The sequence below is a fragment of the Betta splendens genome, chromosome 1 (genome assembly GCF_900634795.4).
Source record: "Betta splendens chromosome 1, fBetSpl5.4, whole genome shotgun sequence".
NCBI classification, from domain to species: Eukaryota; Metazoa; Chordata; class Actinopteri; order Anabantiformes; family Osphronemidae; genus Betta; species Betta splendens.
The window spans coordinates 15,333,944-15,352,880 of NC_040881.3; the positions used below are offsets into that span (position 1 = coordinate 15,333,944).

General features: G+C 49.0%; 6 protein-coding genes across 6 annotated transcripts; 3 read left to right on the forward strand and 3 right to left on the reverse strand.

Annotated features, from left to right (window-relative positions):
• The first annotated feature begins 44 nt into the window (after positions 1-44).
• On the forward strand, positions 45-2,761 carry mettl26 (methyltransferase like 26). Its single transcript, XM_029145914.3, has 6 exons — positions 45-388; positions 573-735; positions 1,342-1,401; positions 1,520-1,587; positions 1,959-2,037; positions 2,117-2,761. The coding sequence occupies exons 1-6, from the start codon at positions 195-197 to the stop codon at positions 2,171-2,173; spliced, it is 621 nt and encodes a 206-aa protein (XP_029001747.1). The 5' UTR covers positions 45-194; the 3' UTR covers positions 2,174-2,761.
• wfikkn1 (WAP, follistatin/kazal, immunoglobulin, kunitz and netrin domain containing 1) lies at positions 2,297-5,369 on the reverse strand. Its single transcript, XM_029145873.3, has 2 exons — positions 4,460-5,369; positions 2,297-4,364 (listed from the first exon to the last, which is right to left on the reverse strand). The coding sequence occupies exons 1-2, from the start codon at positions 4,724-4,726 to the stop codon at positions 2,844-2,846; spliced, it is 1,788 nt and encodes a 595-aa protein (XP_029001706.1). The 5' UTR covers positions 4,727-5,369; the 3' UTR covers positions 2,297-2,843.
• A 467-nt stretch (positions 5,370-5,836) lies between these two features.
• Positions 5,837-9,789, reverse strand: LOC114853041 (ras-related protein Rab-40C-like). Its single transcript, XM_029145902.3, has 6 exons — positions 9,084-9,789; positions 8,948-9,008; positions 8,797-8,857; positions 8,643-8,720; positions 8,345-8,567; positions 5,837-7,660 (listed from the first exon to the last, which is right to left on the reverse strand). The coding sequence occupies exons 1-6, from the start codon at positions 9,235-9,237 to the stop codon at positions 7,359-7,361; spliced, it is 879 nt and encodes a 292-aa protein (XP_029001735.1). The 5' UTR covers positions 9,238-9,789; the 3' UTR covers positions 5,837-7,358.
• Positions 9,790-10,228: 439 nt separating this feature from the next.
• On the forward strand, positions 10,229-12,662 carry zp3c (zona pellucida glycoprotein 3c). Its single transcript, XM_029161300.3, has 8 exons — positions 10,229-10,841; positions 10,923-11,029; positions 11,186-11,289; positions 11,649-11,823; positions 11,900-12,026; positions 12,103-12,191; positions 12,265-12,341; positions 12,479-12,662. The coding sequence occupies exons 1-8, from the start codon at positions 10,287-10,289 to the stop codon at positions 12,628-12,630; spliced, it is 1,386 nt and encodes a 461-aa protein (XP_029017133.1). The 5' UTR covers positions 10,229-10,286; the 3' UTR covers positions 12,631-12,662.
• On the reverse strand, positions 10,849-14,711 carry LOC114861732 (inositol 1,4,5-trisphosphate receptor-interacting protein). The gene is made up of 2 exons (XM_029161287.3): positions 14,599-14,711; positions 10,849-14,356 (listed from the first exon to the last, which is right to left on the reverse strand). Exon 2 carries the CDS (start codon positions 14,345-14,347, stop codon positions 12,752-12,754), a length of 1,596 nt encoding a protein of 531 aa, XP_029017120.1. The 5' UTR covers positions 14,348-14,356; positions 14,599-14,711; the 3' UTR covers positions 10,849-12,751.
• Positions 14,686-18,712, forward strand: LOC114856068 (calcium homeostasis modulator protein 1). Its single transcript, XM_029151695.2, has 3 exons — positions 14,686-15,437; positions 15,810-16,398; positions 17,257-18,712. Exons 2-3 carry the CDS (start codon positions 15,853-15,855, stop codon positions 17,761-17,763), a joined length of 1,053 nt encoding a protein of 350 aa, XP_029007528.1. The 5' UTR covers positions 14,686-15,437; positions 15,810-15,852; the 3' UTR covers positions 17,764-18,712.
• Positions 18,713-18,937: the final 225 nt, after the last annotated feature.

The following is an 18,937-nucleotide window of genomic DNA, read 5'->3' on the forward strand; positions in this document are numbered from 1 at the left end:
GCCCATTCTCTCACGCTACTGGCCGTGAGCTCGGTCACGTGAGCCAATGCGGAAGTGGACCATTTCAAGTGAAAGAGCAAAACATACGGGGGCGTAGAGTTATTCAACCTGGACCACCGTTACATTGGGCTCTGCTGGAGTGGTTTCGTAGACTGCGTGCTGTTTTTCGACGGTCGCACCCGGGCCTTGGCAGAATGCTGAGCGCCGCCGCCGCGGAGAGGAACAAGGAGCCCATCCTGGCGGTGCTCCTGGAGAACGTCAACACCGGGAGACCGCTGCGGGCTCTGGAGGTGTCCTCCGGTACCGGGCAGCATGTCACACACTTTGCTCAGGCCCTGCGGAATGTCATGTGGCAGCCCTCCGAGTACGATCGCCAGTCTCTCGCCAGGTAAAAACAGAACTAGAGTAGTAGTAGTAGTGTACGTGGAGCCTGGACCGATTCATGCGGCAGTAAATTACTTCTCTGTAACATAAATGATGATGTATAAAAATATACTGACTGTGCTGTTTTCTTTATTTCACGCTGAGGATGCGCCTGCGTTAACAATAAAGCCTTTTGTGTCCATTCTCAGTATAGAAGCGTACAGAGCTCGCTACCAGCTGAACAATGTGATGCCTGCCATCTACCTGGACGCTTCTCTGCCCCATCAGTACTGGGGAGGGGTTCAGCCGGAGACCATGGACCTGGTCGTCAATATAAACATGATCCACATTTCCCCGATGGCTTGCACAGAGGTGGGACCTCACACAAACGTCGCATGCACTCGAACAGCCGTAAATGTAATAATAATAATTATTTTTGTCATTGGTGCATCTATTTTCTATTAACTTCAATTATACAGACAGTAAAGATGAAGATCACTTTAACCACTATATATGCTAATTATCAAATGTTGACAAACACAGTTTTTATTATCTACTCAACCGCTGACCAGTTTGTTAATCTCACCCAGAAAATCAATAAGGTGGTAGGATTTTACTGCCTTCTATCACATTAATGTTATTCTAAGCAGTGCATACTAACACGTTCTATGTAGTAAATTGAAAGTAGTGTAGTAAAATTGAAGTATTTGCCTCTGAAATGTCAAAGTCAAAGAAACAGGGTACAAGACATTTTAGAATCCTCATCAAATAGCTCAAATCTGCACTTGACTGTCTTCCACCACTGCCCTCTGCTGGTTTGCTCCAGCCTTGGTCCTGGACCTGTCTGTGTGGGAGGAAGCTCTGATTGTGTTATTCAGTAATATATAACAGTGGCATGCTATGCTGTAAATACCTGCCTCCACTATTTTAATACTAGTGAGTAGTTTCTGAGCCTGAAATCTGACTGTTTCCTCACAGGGTTTGTTCACAGGGGCTGGAGCGGTGCTGAAGCCACGAGGACTTCTACTGACGTATGGGGTAAACAAAATACTGACGTATAGACGTGTATATATTGTAGCACTAATTACACGCTGGTATCAAATGTGAACACGAGAGTATAAGAAATCCATTTTTGTGTTGTTTTTTTTACCTGCAGCCATATGCAGTGAATGGTCAGATTACTCCTCAAAGCAACATAGAGTTTGACTACAGTTTACGTCAAAGGTAAAGTATTATGTGCAGAATTCTGCTAATATTAGATCACAGGTGTCATGCTCCAGACCTCAACGGCCACTGGTTTTCCAGCTCTCGCTGCTGATCATCTTGATCAGGTGAGTCATTGACTGAACACACCTGGTGAAGGTAATCAGTAGGAGCTGGGGCAGAGAAAGGTGGAAAACCAGCAGGACAGTGGCCCTGGAGGACCTCAGTTCGACACCCCTGTACGAGATTATCATGAATGTTGCTTAAAATGTATGAAATTCCTCGCCTGTTAAACATGTAGTAGCATCTGCTTTGTACAACAGGGGGCAGAGTTTTCATCATGTACACAAAGCTAGACCGTCTGTAAAAGCTGTGTTTATTCCCCTCTGCAGGAACCCAGAGTGGGGCCTGCGAGACATCTCCTTCCTGTGCGCTTTGGCACAAAGAAACGGTCTGTTCCTAGAGAAAATGGTACGTTCGCAGCTCATTCATTGCTTTTGACGCGTGAAAGTGAGCGGGGTGTAAAGAAGGCACCTGGTTTCTTTTCTAGGTGGACATGCCTGCAAACAACAAATGTCTTCTCTTCAGAAAGGAGAGTTTGGTGTGAAGCATCCTGTCGACTCAGGACGTTCCAAGAGCCTTAACTTGCATCAGAAGCTCGGACACGTTGCCAAATAGTTCCAGAACTCGTAATGGTCTAATACACAACCGACATAGGCCTGAACAATCATTCATGTATTGCACCCTTTAATTGCTTAAGTATAGTGTATTTCCCTAGATGCTTCAGAGAGACTGGCAGTGAAACTAAGGCTGAAGTGCTTTGTAGAAAGATGCAAGAGGGAGAACATGATGTACAGATAAGAACCTTATAAAAACTAAATGTATTAACATAACATAATAATGTAACATATAACTACATATACTTCTCTTTAGAATCACAAGCTACAGTAAGCGTTTTGTAAAAATAATACCTGCTTTTTCAGCTACAGTTCTTTTTTGCTCTCACAATGCAGAATGACTTACTAAACGTTCAGCGCTGCTATAAATGGGCTTACAGGACACATGGAATGTAGGTACAACCTGTGTGGTAACGAGTATATAATGTACATGCAAATTACCCCATCACGTCGTTAACATACAGTATTTGACATACTTCTTTTGATTCAAGCGATTAAAATCAGCTCTCCTCATTGCAGTTCTGTCGCCTTCTCTCCGCGGCGCTAAAGCAGAGGGTGACCGCGCGCCCTGTGCGGCTCAAGGTCTGAGTCCTTCGGCTTTCACAGCGTCTTACAGTTCTTTTTGCTCACAACGTCGCGCAGCTTCCGGAGTCTGCGCTCGGTCACGGTTCGGACGTAGCTGTCCGACTGGATGATGGCCGTGCCGTCCTGCACCACGCCCATCACCAGGAGCGGGTTCTCCTCCATGGTGATGTTGGGACAGGGGCAGCTCCAGTCTATCTTGGCGATCGTTACCTCCAGGTGCTTGGTGTTGAAGAAAATGAGTCCCATCTTCTCATCTCTGAGGACCTCTTCTAAACTAAAGCGGGCTAAGCCCGAGTCCAGATCCTCAACCAGCTCTGTCAGGCGCCCCACGATGGCAAAGTCACTCTGGCATAAGCTGGGCACCATCTTCCCCTTCACCCGGCAGGTCTTGCAGGGCTTCTTCTTGGCCTGTGGGCAGTTCGCCTCACACTCCTTCCTGGTGTGGAAGTTGTTGGCGTTCCCGTGACAGCCGCCGTAGGCGAAGGCCTGGCACTGTTTCATGACGGAATTCCAGGCCCAGCGTGCCTCCCAGGCCTTGCAGGGCCCCTGAACGGCGGGCAGGGAGCACACGCCCACGCCCTCCCGCTGACAGGACGCCCTGCACTCCTCGAACGTCTCGAAGCGGTTGCGGCTGTCGTCGCAGCCGCCGTTGCTGAAGGCCACGCAGGAGCCCAGCCTGCCGTCGTAATGCCAGTCCACGTGGCGCTGCCCGCTGCACACCCTCGAATCCACCTCAGCGAGGCAGTCGGCCGGCGAGAACGGCCGCCCCATGGGCATCTCGGGGTCCTCGGAGAAATCGTCGTCGGCGGCGCGGCGGATCACAGACAGCGGGTAGTCGGCGCGCAGCACGCCCGCAGAGTTGCGCGCTACGCAGGTGTAGATCCCCGTGTCCCACACCTGGGCGTTGTAGATGACCAGCTGACCGATGTTGGTGATGACCACGTTGCCGTACATCTGATCCGGCCTCATCACGAGCCGCTCGCGCCGCTCGCTCTGTTTCTCCCATGTTACGTCCGGCCTGGGGACGCCCACGACGTCACAGTGGAAGCTGACTGTGCCGCCAACGTAGACGGACTGGTGGTGGGGGTTGGAGTACAGCGCGGGGGGCGTGGGGTCCTCCTGGGAGGACGTGGGGGTGGGGTCAGCCGTGGTGTGCTGGGGCAGGGGGCTGGTGGGAGGCCCCGCGAGGTAGAAACGGCAGGCCACCACGGTCAAAGTCACGCCGCGGATGCACGCCTCCGCGTCCATGTAGCAGCGGTTGAAGTAGGTGAGGCCGTCGGACGCGCACGTGAAGTTGGGCTCTTTTTCGCATCGGTCCCGGCACTTGCAGATGGGCTGCCCGTCCCAGATGTCGCACGTGGCGCCCTGCTGGCTGCAGACGAAGCCCTCGCAGGTGGCGGTGGCGGCGGGGGCGTCGTCCCCGCGGCCTCCGCCGCGTCCGCCTGGCTGCGCGGGGCTGCCGTCGGAGAAACGCGCGGCCACGCAGCTGTTAAGTCCGCACACGTTCGTGCAGCACTTCTCGAAGTCTGCGCAGTCCTGCACACAGAACGTGAAAAACAGCAGTTATGTAAATCATACGCTAATTAATATCTGTACCACTGTAATGGAGGTTCTATTTTGAATGACATCACCTCATCCACGCCGCATTCCCTCTCACATGTGCTTTGCGCGTCCACCCAAAGGTTAGCGTTCAGTTTATTTGGACAGAACCCTTCGTGTTCAGCTTTGGGTCCCGTCACAGTTGCACACAATAAAAGTTCTGGTTTCCCCCAAATTAAGAGCAGCAGCGAATACGCACGAATCCATCCCAGGCCTCGCTTATTCGCGTTGGACGCGTCGCTCCAGCTCGTCTGCTTTAAACGTGCATCCTCAAAGAGTTGAAGGGAGATTTTATGCATCGTTGCTATTTTGCATGCGCCGGCCACGGAGTAATTCCATTCCTCTAGGAGATTCTCAACAAAGAAAGACTCGTCGGTTCCCGAAGGTAAAAGTAAACCGCCCGAGAAAAGTCCTATTCTCAACAATCAGGAGCCTCCGAGCTGAATGTGTCCTGGAAAAGTTGCTAAAAATGCGTTCTGGTTCCAAGAACCCTTGGCCTCGTGTTTTAAAAGTGAACTCGCGCAAGAATGGGCAAAATCTCTCTCAGGTCGAGTCGAATGAGCGAGCGAAACAGCACAACGAGAGAGCAGGACGCAGCATCAGCCGCCCGGAGTGTGAATGGAGGTGGGAGAGGAAGCCCACATGGTCCAACACTGTCTGAAACTCTTAGGACGCCGCTCCGTGCGCGGAGCAACTGGACAAACATAGTAAAAACATCAAAGTGACGACGGGGCCGCGCCGGAGAGCCGCGCGCGCGGAGTTACACGTTCCGGTGAGAAATCCAATGTTAAAATGTGTCCAGACAGAATTTATAGAGGTGTCACTCATAAACAAGCTGTTTGGTCGTTCGGGGCCGCTGGTTCTCGGTACTGGGTCTTTGTAGTATTTCCAAATGTTTCACGCAATAAAAGCAGCGTTGCTCCCTTTAATCCTTAGACGAACCCAGGTCCTGCGGGGCGTCGTGTCCAACCAAACGCGCTGGTTCCGTCCTCCTCGTCTAGACGTCGGCAAATGTACCAGCGTCCATTCACACGGAGCTCAGAGATGCCACGACCAGGCGGGAAGACATAAAGCGTCGCATTTTCAATGGTACGCCACTGATCTTCGCAGGGACGCAGCGCCGAGGCGATGAGAAGCAGCTCCCCGCATCTTTTCATTGGAAGTGACCCCGCAACCTTTGCGTGACTTTTGACCGCGCCGCATTCAGGCGCCGCAGCGACGTGCCCGTGATCCAGCGCCGGCCACTACCGAGAGCTGCTAATCAATGCAGGACCCCTCCTCCCACGGGCTTTACTGCCCAGCAGCACCGGCGGCCTCGCGGACAAAGGGGATAGAGATATTCCCACAATTTGCACAATGACCTTGATAAATGTTTGAATGAAGAACACACACACATACACACACAGATATGGAGTTTTAGCCTTTATTTGGAGAACGAGTCCCGTGTCCAAACCTTTGGACGCACAGCTGATGGCAACAATTCTTACCAGTGGTTTACATATAGTGCTTTAAAAGTTCACTCAAGAGCTCCGTTAGTTTATTGTACTGGTCTGACACCATACACCATAAGCAGAGACGCCAGCAGGAAGCATGCACCAATTTGTAGGCCCTCAAAGACCTTAGCGCAGAGTGAAAGTCAACCAAAGGTGCAAAAGACCTCATTTATATTAAAATAAAAATATGTAGATCATAGTTTTTAAAAACAAAATTCTTAATTCTCATTTCAAAACTTGCACCAGTTAATGATAATTCATTCATATGTGATATCACATGGTTCTCCCATGGCCATTATTACCTTTCTACTATAAATTTCCCTCCACTACATGCACGTAGGATCTGACTTACCGATAAACACCCAGACAAGTAGCAAAGGTCAATAAAAGTGTCACTAGCAGATCTATTATGCTCAGCTGTGATTCTTACAGAGCCACATTCTACCACATGGTCACAGAGAGAGATCAGAACAATACTGCCTTACATTCATAAATACAGAGCATATATAGGAAAGATCCCAAAGGCAATCAGAATAAAATGTTCCTGTCCGGTGACTTTATAAAGTCCTGATGACAACCACAACACAATCTTTTAAAAGGCAAAACACCTCGACCAAGCAAACGATCTGTACATCTGACTTTGTACAAGGTTTTTCTCGTGAGCACCAAGCAACCATTTATTTGCCCTAGAAGTTAACAGGTTAAAATCAATCAAGCCAATCATGATTTAGGCAGGTTGAATAAGAATATTAGATTTAGAGGCACAAAAGGCCTGAGGAAATCAACAATGTCTGAACCAGTGACCCACAGAGGTGGGGACAGAGGGAGAAGAATCACATCTTGTTAACAAGACAATTTGGCTTAGGATTTTTATATATCAGCGCACAGATGAAAATATTTTTTTCAACCAATGAGCTTTTTTGTCTAGTAGTTTGTCTGGAGAAACTCGTTACATTCATTCATTCAATGAAAAAAAACATAATGCAAGTTTTAAACAGATTAAATGACATAGTACATAAAGGCTGTCCATCAAAGCCAAATAACATAAAAACAAGCATGAGACACTTCCCAAGAACACTCCCCATACACAGACCGAAGCGACAGCACAAGCAGTATATTTACAGTTTTAAATACTGATAAAATGTCCTTTTCCAAATAAAACCTAGCTATTGTCCCTGCACTTGTGTAGTGTTAACAGGTGTGACAGTTCTCGATTCACGTCTTTCGATCCCAGGAAATCTTCTGTTCAAATCACAGTGAACCTCTGCAGTAAAGACTAGAAATCGAAGAAGGTCCAGAGAATCTGTAAGGAAAGTTTCAAAGTTTCACAGCTCTATCCTTTTCGGATCAAGTCTGTCTCTGTGTGTTCTTCTCCAGCCTGGTGACCTCAAGGAGCAACGGCGCCTTTAATTCCCGGAGCAAGAATCAGTCTGCTTCACTATGAGATCTTACAGTTCCCCTTGGAAGAAGGCGAGGCGTCCTTCGGAGGACTTTGTGGAGGCCTGAATGACTTTGAACGTTTAAGACTGTTGGCTTTGCTTCCGCCCCCGCTACCACCTGACGCCGCGCTGTTTGCCACAGAGTAGGAGCGTCCGTGCATCATAACTGCATTCATACCGTTCGCCATGGAGAAAGACTTAAGGTGGGACTTGATAGCCACAGGGAGGGGCAGCTTGTCAATGAGGTGCACAGGCGTGCAGGACACGATGGAACGGCAGCACAGATCTTGGAGGCTGAAGACTGAAACACAAGACATGAAGAGGAAGTTAAAAACATTTACGCTTTGCATTTAAGTTAAGAACACGCTATGAAGTTTTATTGCAGGTGTGAAGAGTGAAAATTCCATCAGCAGCAACCATTTATAATGATGAAAACAATAGAAAATACTAGTATAGTGCAATTTTAGAACATGCAACGACAATAATAATACCAGAAAGTATACTTGACTGACAGCAGCTGTGACTCTGGAAATGTGGACAGATGAATAGAAGTAATAGAAAACTGGCTTCCTCTGATTTTTGCATCTTACAGAAGCAACAGCTCCTAACAGAACTGTAACGGCTGATGTTATGTCTATAGTTGGGTTGAAAGTTGTTTTAATTCTAAAACTAGAGTGTAATTTAAAGGCATTTACTTATGTTAGCAGCAGTCTTTCTAGTCTTTCCAAGCAGCAGTCTTTCCAGTTTAAAAAATGATTTTTTTAAACCGAAAATAAAAATTAAATACACGTCAAATCTGCAATAAAAACAAATCTTCTAAAAAGACAACCCACTAGCTTGTTCTTAAACTGGACATAAAACTCATTTGCTGTTGTATATTCATTGCTACTCTTTAAAAAAGTTTAAATTATTTCATATTAAGTTACTCAGTTACAAAAACATAATAACTGCTGCCCAAAGAAGCCTGCTCAATTAGTTAAGTCACCTCTGTTGGGCCTCCAAAATTTCTCCATCCCATGTCTCATTAGCACAATGCGTGAAAGCTCTGTGAAAGATTCGATGACGTTGAAGTTGCATAGTGGGCTGACTTCAAAAAACGTCATGCTGTTCTTTTCAGCATAAGCCCTCGCCTGCTCCGTTGGCACCTGCCGCTTGAAAGCCAGATGAAGCCGGTTTCCCACCAGGATCCTGGGTACACCTGGGGCGTGCTGTTGAGCACAAACAATACACTTGTATTATACTGGATACCCCAACGCAGCCACAAACGGAATGAAGGGGATTACCTCGTCAATTTCCCGTATCCAGCGGTCAATGCCATCGAACGACCAGCCATTAGTGATGTCATACACGAGCAGGATGCCCTGTGAAATGTAGGACGGACATGTTGACATATTGAGAGGAGCTCATGGAATGAAAAGAAGGCCAACAAGTCCTCACCTGTGCTCCACGAGAGTAAGACCTGAAGATTGTGCAGAATCTGCCTTGACCCGATGTGTCCCTGATGAAAACACACACATCGGTTCACGTTGCAAGACGCTATAGGGTTGCATACAACTATAGCCAATACTAATGATTAAAAAATACTTACCATAGCTCTAATTTCACTCTTCTCCCATCCAACAGAATGGTGGTGGTCTTGTAATCAATCCCTGCGAACATAACCCAATCCCCACTAAATGAGACACTGTTCATTCCTACCTGTAACCTGTAGACACGTGACTCACCACTGCTGTAGGCATACGGAGACTCTACCGATCCGTCCTGCACACTTTCCAAGATTTCTCCTTTCCCAACGTCACTATCTCCCACCAGAAGAAATTTCAGGAGATAATCGTAACTCTTGACGGGACTACTCTGGGAGCCCATCATCCCACGCATTGGATCGGGTTACAGAGAGCTTCTTAGCTCGCCAGCCGTCTACTGTGGGGGTAAAGGGGACGAAGAACACGGCGCCCACTGACTGCCGTATGACAGCGACGTTAGCTAAGAGCTAGCTGTTGCGCTACTCACGACACAAACGTATCATACATGACACGTACTACCTTTAAGGATAAATAAACAACAATGTGGTTTCACCGGATTATGCGGAACAATCGTTCAATGCGTTGGCACCGAACAACAAGTTCCAGACGTCACGAATGCAACGTGAAGGTTCGCAATAACAACCAAAACAACGTTCGCCGCTAGCGTTAGCTGCCTAGCTAAGCTGCCGACACAACGTGCAACACGAGTTTCGTGGCCCACGCGACAGGACAAGAGCAAGTCCGAGGGCGCTTAGTCCATCGGCAGACCATACTCTACCAAACCAAACTCGCGTGTTGTACTTAGTTTATCGTTTATTGCTGTCGAGGAGGATCCAGCTATCGAGCACAACGTCAAGCCAGGGGGACTGTGCTGGAACTTCCTGGTTTGTACGTCACCGTTACGTAACATCCGATGATTGCGCAACACACGAGAAATCAGGAAGCCTCAAAAATGTTGTAACGACTTACCATATACAATTAAATAAATTAGCATAAATGATAAATAAACGATAAATGAATACATAATTACATTCATAATTACGTTCATATAATTTAAAATCATTTAAAACGACTTAGGGCATATATTAAAATATTATATGTATTTACATCTTTTTAAGCAGTCTTTGCAAATTGATGCCGGTGCTGTTGCCTGAAAGTGGACTAGAACAAATGCAACCTCTCTTAAATAATAATTACACTCAATCCAGGGATTCGGAAAAAAAACGGATCATCATACACTGCTGAAACCAATTACCTTTTAATAAACCCCTCCTTCTCATTGGTAGGTGTTAATTGGCAAGCGGCCGAACGACGTGATTGCAGAATACAAAAGCCCGTGGAAACGCTGCTCTCACACCGAACGTGTCTAGGTCGTAGGTCAGTTCCAGTGCCGGATCGCTGAAAATGGGGCTGCTGCTGCTGCACGTGGGGCTTTTATTTTTGATGTTCTCCGCCTTCAGTTGTTCGGTTAGAAGTGAAGATGCTCAGGACTTGTTCGTGCAAAATCCTGATTCCGAATGGGAGAGAATGGAGACCGAGATACATAAAGAAGTAATGCCAGCTCGGGCACCTAAGCGTAAACTCGGGCGGGGTTCAGTGACCGGTCAACAAAGAGCACATGCGCCTGGGACGCATTATTTGATTGTGTCCGGCGCCAACGAGCAGAATGTTGACTTCGAACCTGGACAGGGTGCTAGACCTCTCCCGAGCTCAGCTGCTGGCATTTTACTTGGTCATCCACCCAACGCGCTTCAGGCTGAACGCATTAGAGATCCAAAACGGCTGGTTGAAATCCTGTGTCACGTCGACCGAATGTATGTGCGAATTAAGCGGGAAGTCTTTAAGACTGTAGACGCATACAAGTATTTGAAGCTCGGCACGTGTCCTGTTAACGCGGCCACCGGCGTCCATTACTACCTTCTGTATCTGTTGGTCACGGACTGTGGATTCAAGCAAGAGGTCAGTAAGATTATTTGATTTTTAATGTTTTAGGTTATTTCAATCATGTATTTAGAGCCAACCAACATTCTCTTGTTGCAGAGTAAACCAGATTTTGTGCACATCAGCAATGCGCTCACCTATGAGCCCACCACTCCAGTTGTAAGGGAGATGCCCTTTACGATTCCCCTGCTGTGCAAATACCCCAGGTAACACATGAGTTCCTTTAGTTGATGCCACAGTTGTGGGAATGTCACAGATGACTTTACATAATTTGCTGCTTTTAATAAATGTTAAACTCAAGCACTGTATAGAAGATAATTAAGTGAACAGTGCTGCTTTAAATGTGTACTTTTCTTTTGCAGGTACTTTTACTCGTATCAAACTGGTTTCCATCCCAAACTTCAAGGAGGCACAATTTTCAAACCCCTTGACCTTATGAACAGTTTAACCCTGACCGCTCAAGACGGTAAGTTACTATTAAATGTATTTTACTACGCAAACATGCAATGGGGAAATTAAACTGCATTGAATAAAAAACAGGCTTTTAACAGTAAATACAAGACACGTAAATGCACATTAGCTAAATTTAAAGGACAAGGGGGCACCACCTGTGTACTATGGGGATTGCTTAAAGTAGGCACTTGCAGACCAACATTTGTGCACATACAAAAGGAGTGTGAACTAAATTAAACTGGACATGTTCAGTTTATTCACTTTTATTTGGGTTTAATGCCGCTATAGAAAAGTTTGCAAATTAAAGCATATTAAATTGTGCTGCAGACATTTAACTGCAATAAATTGTGCCTGACTTGTATTCATTCTCAGCGATGGGGAACGCGATTCCTGGTTCTAAAACCTACACTATGGGCGAGTTGATGTACTTCGAGGCCAAGCAACCACAGAACTCTGGACAGAAGCGGCTTTACATCAACAAGTGCTTCGTGACCGCCTCTCCAAACCCCACTTCCAGTCCTTCCTACACGCTCATTGACAACCAAGGGTAAGGTGGATTTGACTCAGAACTAAAGTTGACTTCTTCGGGTCCTGTAGAGGTTAACGTGAGCTCCTCTTTCCAGCTGTATGATTGATGGCAAAGTGTCTGCCACGTCGGCGTTTCTCACCGGTGCCTCAAAGACTTCACTGCGATTCAGAGTGACCGCCTTCATTTTCAAAGACGCGGTCTCCTCCTCGTCTTCAACACAGGTACTAGCAAACAAGTCCCGCAGAGGTATGTGGCATCGAATGCTAGGATGCTAAACTGAAATCTAACGCCTTTCAGAAACTCTACATGCACTGTGAGATCGCTGTGGGGCCGCAGACTGCAACGCCGGCCTTGAAGGCGTGCAACTACGACGCAGCCTCTGCAGCGTGAGTTGGTGCTGAATGCCTGAGAGCGATGCAGTGGCGTTCTGTGAAAGATGGTTTTATTGTTTTGGTTTAGGTGGAAAGGGCTGTATGATGACGATGACTCTGTGTGCACCTGCTGCAACTCGACCTGCCCCTCAGTTCAGCCTAGAGGTCAGTAAGCACCCTCTAGTGAAACTGGTTGTATGAAATGAGCTTTACGCTAATGTTAAAGTAGGTGCACAGCTCTACCTCAGCTGCTACTAGTATTTTGCGCAATCTTAAAATGTATTTTTTTTTTCTTCCCTCAGCTTCAAAGAGGATGACCTTGAGTAATTCCTGGAATGTTGACCTAAGTGAAGAGGAGGCAGTGGAGACACTCACTGGAGTGAGTTTAGAGGACCCATACTCACCGGCGCAGGAAGACTTTCTAACCTACTGGGAGCATGATTTCCAAAAATAATCAATTTATTTAAATAAAGTCACTTTCTTGTACCTGTTTTGTTTGTTGCTGTTTCATTATCAACCAAAAAACAGTTGTTTAATGGAAACCTGACGTTTTCTCACACAGACCGGTCTGTACACTAATCAACATAATCCTGTATTAGCATGTGTGCGTTTCTGAGCGTCTCCTTAAAATGCATGGCAGCGTTCTTGTAGATGCAGTCATGTACCACCAGGGGATGGAAGAGGTTTACCGGCTTGGCCCGAGTCAACTCTGCAGGAAGTTGGACGAACTTCCGCGCCGCGGGGTTCCCGATAAGAACGTGGTGCAGCAGTTTCTTCTCCAGGCTCCTCGCCATGAAGCCCATCAAGTCCTGTAACCTCTGCGCCACGGCGCTGGCCTCCCACTGTGACGGCGGCCCGTCCAGCAGCAGGTGCATCAGCGCCGTCCTGAAGTGGCGGTCGCCGACGGTGTCGCTCCTGAAGAGGCTCGTCTGCCTCCTGTGAAGGAAACACGCGATCTCCAGCGTCTGCAGGTGACAGGCCTCGTCCGGCAGGCGCGCGGAGAGGCTGCGGAGGAGCCGGTCCTCGTAGCCGCTCAGCGACAGCGTCCAGAGCGTGTCGGACTCCCTCGGAGAGCGGGGTGTGATGTAGAAGTGTGCGTTGTTGTCGAATTTAACCACGGGGTTGAGCCTGAAGCGGAGCACCCTCCCCGACCTGAAGCGAACGGCCAAAGCACCCGGGGCGTCAACGTAGCGGATGCTGAGCTCCACCTCGTACTTGTGTGCGATCTGCTCCCACGCCTGCCTGATCGCGCCCCGGAACCACCTGGCCACCCGGGATTTGGACAGGAACCCCTTGGAGCAGAGCTCGTCGCAGACGTTGGCGGCTCCTGCCGGGGCTTTGTCGCAGTGCAGCAGGCAGACCATGTCGTCGCCTGTGGCGGAGGAGCGGCAGGGGCAGCTCCCGGCGCCCTCCTCCTCCTCCTCCTCCACCACCTCGATGCGGCCGCAGACCTGCATGTCCGGCAGCAGCTGGCTCGCCTGCTCGTTCCCCAGCACGCACTGGAAGCGGAACGGCCTGGGCAGCGTGAGGGGAACCTTTAAGTCGGCCCCGTCGGCCACGGTGAAGTCGCCCAGCGCCGCGCCGCCGCCGCCGCAGACCAGCCTCATGCTCTCCAGGAGGTCGTTCGCGAAGCCCTCCAGAAACTCCTCCTCCGTCCACTTCGTCCTGGAGGCGACGACGCACCTGGCGTGGAAGTCCTGCAGCGTGGCGCTGTCCGGCAGCAGGAGGGCCTCGGCTCGGGCCCGGACCATTGGGGAAGCGTGTGTCAGACATTTCCCCAAGAAGCAGACGGTGGAAACAACGGAGAAGGTGTTCAGTATGAAGCAGAGGAAGTCCTTCGCCCAGTCAGCGCCGGCCTCCTGGGCGGTTCCGTTCGGTGCCCTCTTGCTCTGGGCCTCTGATGCTTCTGGCCTCCCGGGCTCCTCACCTCGTCCCTGCCGATCGGACCCGTGTTCTTCCTTCTCTGGGTTCACTGCGCCACTCGGAGGCCGCGCGTCGTCGCTGGCAGGTGCCATTTCCAGGTCGCGCTGCTCTTCCTCCTCCAGCGGCCCGGCTTCGTACCGCGGCGCGTCCCCTCCTCCCCCCCGCTGCTCCCCCACCCCGGGGTCGTCCGTCGGATACGTCAGGAGGCCCAGAGCCACCACAAGCGCCTTGAGCAGAACGTCCTGCATCCTTAGTGTCTGTGAATAGTCCACATGAGCACAAAGAAATGGTCTAAATAAAATCAAATCTTAAAGAATAAGGAAAAACAAGTAAGAATTCGTGCATGTTTGGAAGAAATACCGCCATCAAATGATGCAATGCAAGAAAGAAGCTGCTTCCTTGATGGGCTGACACGCTCTCATTACTGATAGCATCAACGCAGCTTCAGTAATAACCGCATATAAATAACGTTACGGCAGATAAAATACCAAATACACACCAGGGTAAGATGATCAGCAGTAATGTGCTGTAGGTGCAGAAGAGGAAGCAGAAGGGGCTCGCTGATCTCTTCCTATGTTACACGTAGCTCGTCTTTTTCTCACTCACTTCCTGCCCACGCGTTGCACCTTCCTGTGCACCGCGCCGAGCCCAACAGATGCCGCGGACTTCCTGGACGCTCAGCCGCGTATTCAGAGAAGCTGTTTCGAGCCGGAGTCAACAGATGAAACGCTGAGGTTTCGATGGCCCCGCTCCAAAGCGTGACAGTGGAGCTGAGGGATTAGGGCACAAACGCTCAGCGCATCTGAAAGTAAACCTCAGCCTTTTCATCCTGTTGTGGCGGCCGCCCGGTGTGTGGAGCAGTGAGCTCATGCACTAGAAGCCTATCTCATAATGGTCATGTGAATCTTACCTCTGAGCTTATTTTCTTCTGACTAAACTGTAAACAAATTGGTCCTTTTCCTTACAAACACAAGCATCATTTCCAGCCAAAGCCACAGACATTTGAATGGTTCCAGGCCCTTTTTGCATGTGTGCATCGTCTCGGTGCCTCGACTTCCAACTCCTGGTTATTAGTCTTTTTCCCAGCGGGGAACAGGTTGGAGTGCGGGCCAGAAGCTGAGGATCTGTAACGGGCTACTTTCTGGGTAGGTGTGGACTGAGTGTGAGGCTGCCGTGGCCTCAGAGCAAACACCTGCGGAGGGAGGGGTCACGATGGCGCTCGGCGTTGAGCGGCGCTGCAGGGAGCGTCGCAGATCACTCGCTCGGAGCTTCAGTGGCTGAGAGCGGCGATCATATGGGAGCCAGCTTCCTCCCGGCTGCCTCCACCTGAGAACACAGGTACGTGGGCGCGTTTCTTCGTCAGGCGTTGCTTTCTGAACAGAGGACGTGATACTGAAACCTCGGCTTTAAAGCTTGAATCTGTGTTACATAATAATCGTTTCCATAAATAACTCAATCACAGACATGTTTGTTCACATCCATAAACCTGGTGGCTCCTTCTGACATGGTTTATTATCTGACATTATTACACTAATAGAGAACGTGAGCTGGTATTAGACTGGTTAGTTTTACCCCATGATGTGTTGTTGTAGTAATTGGTACATTGTATCATCATTGGGTTAATTGTGTTAGCTAATGATTTTTTATTGGTTAATATTCCCTTGGCACCCCTTTTTATGTAATTGTAATAATACAATCTTCTTCTCACAGGTTTTAAAGGCACATTTGCTCAGGATCCGTCGCACCTGCCAAAATGGATAAGTTCCGTATGATGTTCCAGTTCCTCCAGTCCAACCAGGAGTCCTTCATGAATGGGATCTGTGGGATCATGGCACTGGCTAGCGCCCAAATGTACTCGGTCTTTGAGTTCAGCTGCCCCTGCATGCCGGAATACAACTACACCTATGGGATGGCGCTGCTGGTCGTTCCGCCCATATGGTTCTTTCTCCTAGGGTTTGTGCTGAACAACAACGTGTCGGTGCTGGCAGAGGAGTGGAAGAGGCCCACCGGCAGACGGAGGAAGGACCCCTCAATCCTCCGCTACATGTTTTGTTCCATCACACAGAGGTCCCTGATAGCCCCCGCGGTGTGGGTGTGCGTCACGCTCATGGACGGCAAGAGCTTCCTCTGCGCCTTCAGCGTCAACTTGGATATCGACAGGTTCGGGAATCACAGCCTCATCACAGGGATGTCGGAGGCGGAGAAGTTAAAGCTGCTGGCGAGGATTCCGTGCAAAGACCTGTTTGAGCATCAGGAGATACGAGTGGCAGCAACGCGGTACATCAAGTGCATATCTCAGGTAACCTGTGGGCTTCTTCCTAAAACGGCTGGCAAATATGCGTACAGTCAATGAAAAAATGGGTTAGCGATCGTCAAGGCTGCCTCTGAACACTTAACGTAATCTGTCAGTAAAAAGATCGGCTTTGAAAAGAACCCATTAAGAACAAGGTCATGTCCTTTGTTTTTCATCGAGGAATTTGGGCAGATTAGCGGTAAGTGAGCGAATAAGTGTTTAAAACCTAAAGGTGTAGCTAACACGTAAATAGAATATAAATATTTCAGATAATTTACTGTTTTCCATGTGGGGCCTTCAAGGACTTGTGGTTTCTGCCTCTTCCCACTGAGCCTCAAACCCAAGTTTATTTTCCAGCAACTTTTATTTTGTTAAATGTGCTTCCAGCAAAGTTTAAACTCACACGTCTGTTATATATATTTGAACCACTTGAACTGTCCCTGATTCATTCCATCAAAGTGGAGTTAACTTAAATCTCTGCCTCCTTTTGCACTTTGAGCTCACTGAAGCTTTTCCTTAACACTTATTAGAGGGATAGATAAGACTCTAAATTTATTATTCATGGAACTGGCCCTATTTCAATCTGCACAAAAACACCCACACAGTTATTTGGGTCTTTGATCAGCCAAGGGGCAATTATTCAGGCTTTAAAGTAGCATCTCAGCAAAGCCCATTGATGTACTGTACCAGTTCTTCTAATGAACTGTCAGGAAGCTGCTAGATAAGCTTCTCCCATCGTATGTTTAGCTCTAATGGCGGCCCACAGACAAATCTGCTATATGAGATCCATTCCACTCCTGTCTATACAGGAAGACTCTAATCGATGCTTAGCTCTGCACCAATATGCATCTTTATCCCTCACAGGCATGTGGCTGGATGGTCTTGCTCATGATGACCTTCACGGCCTTCCTGATCCGGGCCATTCGACCGTGCTTCACCCAGGCGGCCTTCCTCAAGACCAAGTACTGGTCCCACTACATTGACATCGAGCGAAAGATGTTCGACGAGACCTGCAAGGAGCACGCCAAGAGCTTCGCCAAGGTCTGCATCCACCAGTACTTCGAGAGCATCAGCGGCGAGATGGGGCACCTGCACCGGCATCACTCGGGCAAGGACGAGAGCGAGGAAGAGGAGGAGAAGAAGAGCGACGAAGACAAGCTGCTGGGCATCAGGGTCCAGGACGACATGAACAAGGTTCTGTGGAACTGGCACACCTGCAAACCGGCTCTGGCCCTGAGAAAGGACCAGACCGATGGAGAGAACAATGGCAAAATGAATGGCGGCGCCAACGGGGCAGCGAGCGGCTTTGTGAACGGACACGCCCACGATGTGGCGAAGAAAGAGTGGGCGGTGTACTACAGTAAGATCTGATGTGTTCGAATGGGACAAAGACAAGCGCTCTGCAAGTTTGCTTTACTTTCACATTAAGAGATTCACTGCAATACATTCATAAAACAAAACCTAAGATCAACATATTCTTAGTTCTGATCCAGTTCCAGTTTGTGTGCGTTTCGTTTGCTGTTTTCATTTTCCCATTTATGGATTTTATTTAAAGCTGGTGGTGAACGTCAATGGACCTAAATAGATTGTTGTTTTTGAAATAATCTCGCAGCTGTTATCGCCATCTCGGGCTGCAGTGACCTGTGCTCAGATGCTCCATGGAGCCACTTCGCAGCTTCCAACGCAAACCTTTATCTCTTCTGGCTCGTGTAGCCAGGACTTATCGGAGTCAACTTTTCCCCACAAAAAAAGCGAAACCCCGCTGCTGCTCGGCGCCGCGGAGTCGCGTCCGGCCTCGAACCTCGTGGAGGACAGATAACCCTGGGCCCCGCCGTGCATGCAAAGACAGAAGGCTGCGGCAGCCAAAACAATTTACATGCCTCTGGGAAAACGAGGGCAACATTTACATCTCTCTCTGACGCTCGCTCGTCCCTTTTAGGTTTGTTGTTTTGTTTTTGTTTTTTCCATAGAAATGCATTTGCTGCCTTTAAATAAACCACGTGTTCACATCACTGCTATAATAGGAGCGAATGTCAACAACATGCGAACAGTTGTGTGTCAGGTCGATACGGGAGCGTCGCCACGACAACGGCGCGGCCTCGTGGCTGCATCCACGGGCGCGCTGAGGCTCGGCCCGTCCAGCTGTTGCTATTGTCATTACCCAGCAATGGGGCGGAGGGAATGAGAATGGCACGGGTCCGCTGAAGCCCCTCCCTCCCCCCCGGGGGATTAGAGGAGCAGCCCTCCCCTTGACCGGCTCACCGCTCACCCAGTGGCCCAGCAGCTGTTCTCTCCCTCCCTCACCCCGTCTGCACCAGGGGTCTTAATGTGTGTGTGTGTGTGTGTGTGTTGGGGGGGGGGCTTTTGCTGCCTTTGCCTTCGTGTCGTCTCATATCCAGAGATTTGTCCCCGTTTGCTCCGAAGCTGCACAGGACTGAACATCACACGTGTTTATTTAAGGATCTAATAAAGCAAACACCAAGTAGAATCTGCTGCAGCACTAATAACACAGTCTGCGTGTGGAGGTGAAGGCGGCGGAGGAGGA

What these genes read in the sequence shown, in the direction of transcription:
- mettl26 (XM_029145914.3), top strand. Translation starts at nt 195, where the DNA reads ATGCTGAGCGCCGCCGCCGCGGAGAGGAACAAGGAGCCCATCCTGGCG. An exon ending in CCCCGATGGCTTGCACAGAG is followed by an intron (nt 736 to 1,341) that starts GTGGGACCTCAC and finishes GTTTCCTCACAG; the next exon opens with GGTTTGTTCACAGGGGCTGG. An exon ending in GTCTGTTCCTAGAGAAAATG is followed by an intron (nt 2,038 to 2,116) that starts GTACGTTCGCAG and finishes TTTCTTTTCTAG; the next exon opens with GTGGACATGCCTGCAAACAA.
- wfikkn1 (XM_029145873.3), bottom strand. Translation starts at nt 4,726, where the DNA reads ATGCATAAAATCTCCCTTCAACTCTTTGAGGATGCACGTTTAAAGCAG. An exon ending in GGGAATGCGGCGTGGATGAG is followed by an intron (nt 4,365 to 4,459) that starts GTGATGTCATTC and finishes TTCTGTGTGCAG; the next exon opens with GACTGCGCAGACTTCGAGAA.
- zp3c (XM_029161300.3), top strand. Translation starts at nt 10,287, where the DNA reads ATGGGGCTGCTGCTGCTGCACGTGGGGCTTTTATTTTTGATGTTCTCC. An exon ending in ACTGTGGATTCAAGCAAGAG is followed by an intron (nt 10,842 to 10,922) that starts GTCAGTAAGATT and finishes CTCTTGTTGCAG; the next exon opens with AGTAAACCAGATTTTGTGCA. An exon ending in CCCCTCAGTTCAGCCTAGAG is followed by an intron (nt 12,342 to 12,478) that starts GTCAGTAAGCAC and finishes TTCTTCCCTCAG; the next exon opens with CTTCAAAGAGGATGACCTTG.
- LOC114853041 (XM_029145902.3), bottom strand. Translation starts at nt 9,237, where the DNA reads ATGCGTGGGATGATGGGCTCCCAGAGTAGTCCCGTCAAGAGTTACGAT. An exon ending in TCCGTATGCCTACAGCAGTG is followed by an intron (nt 9,009 to 9,083) that starts GTGAGTCACGTG and finishes TTATGTTCGCAG; the next exon opens with GGATTGATTACAAGACCACC. An exon ending in GGATACGGGAAATTGACGAG is followed by an intron (nt 8,568 to 8,642) that starts GTAATCCCCTTC and finishes TGTGCTCAACAG; the next exon opens with CACGCCCCAGGTGTACCCAG.
- LOC114861732 (XM_029161287.3), bottom strand. Translation starts at nt 14,347, where the DNA reads ATGCAGGACGTTCTGCTCAAGGCGCTTGTGGTGGCTCTGGGCCTCCTG.
- LOC114856068 (XM_029151695.2), top strand. Translation starts at nt 15,853, where the DNA reads ATGGATAAGTTCCGTATGATGTTCCAGTTCCTCCAGTCCAACCAGGAG. An exon ending in ACATCAAGTGCATATCTCAG is followed by an intron (nt 16,399 to 17,256) that starts GTAACCTGTGGG and finishes TATCCCTCACAG; the next exon opens with GCATGTGGCTGGATGGTCTT.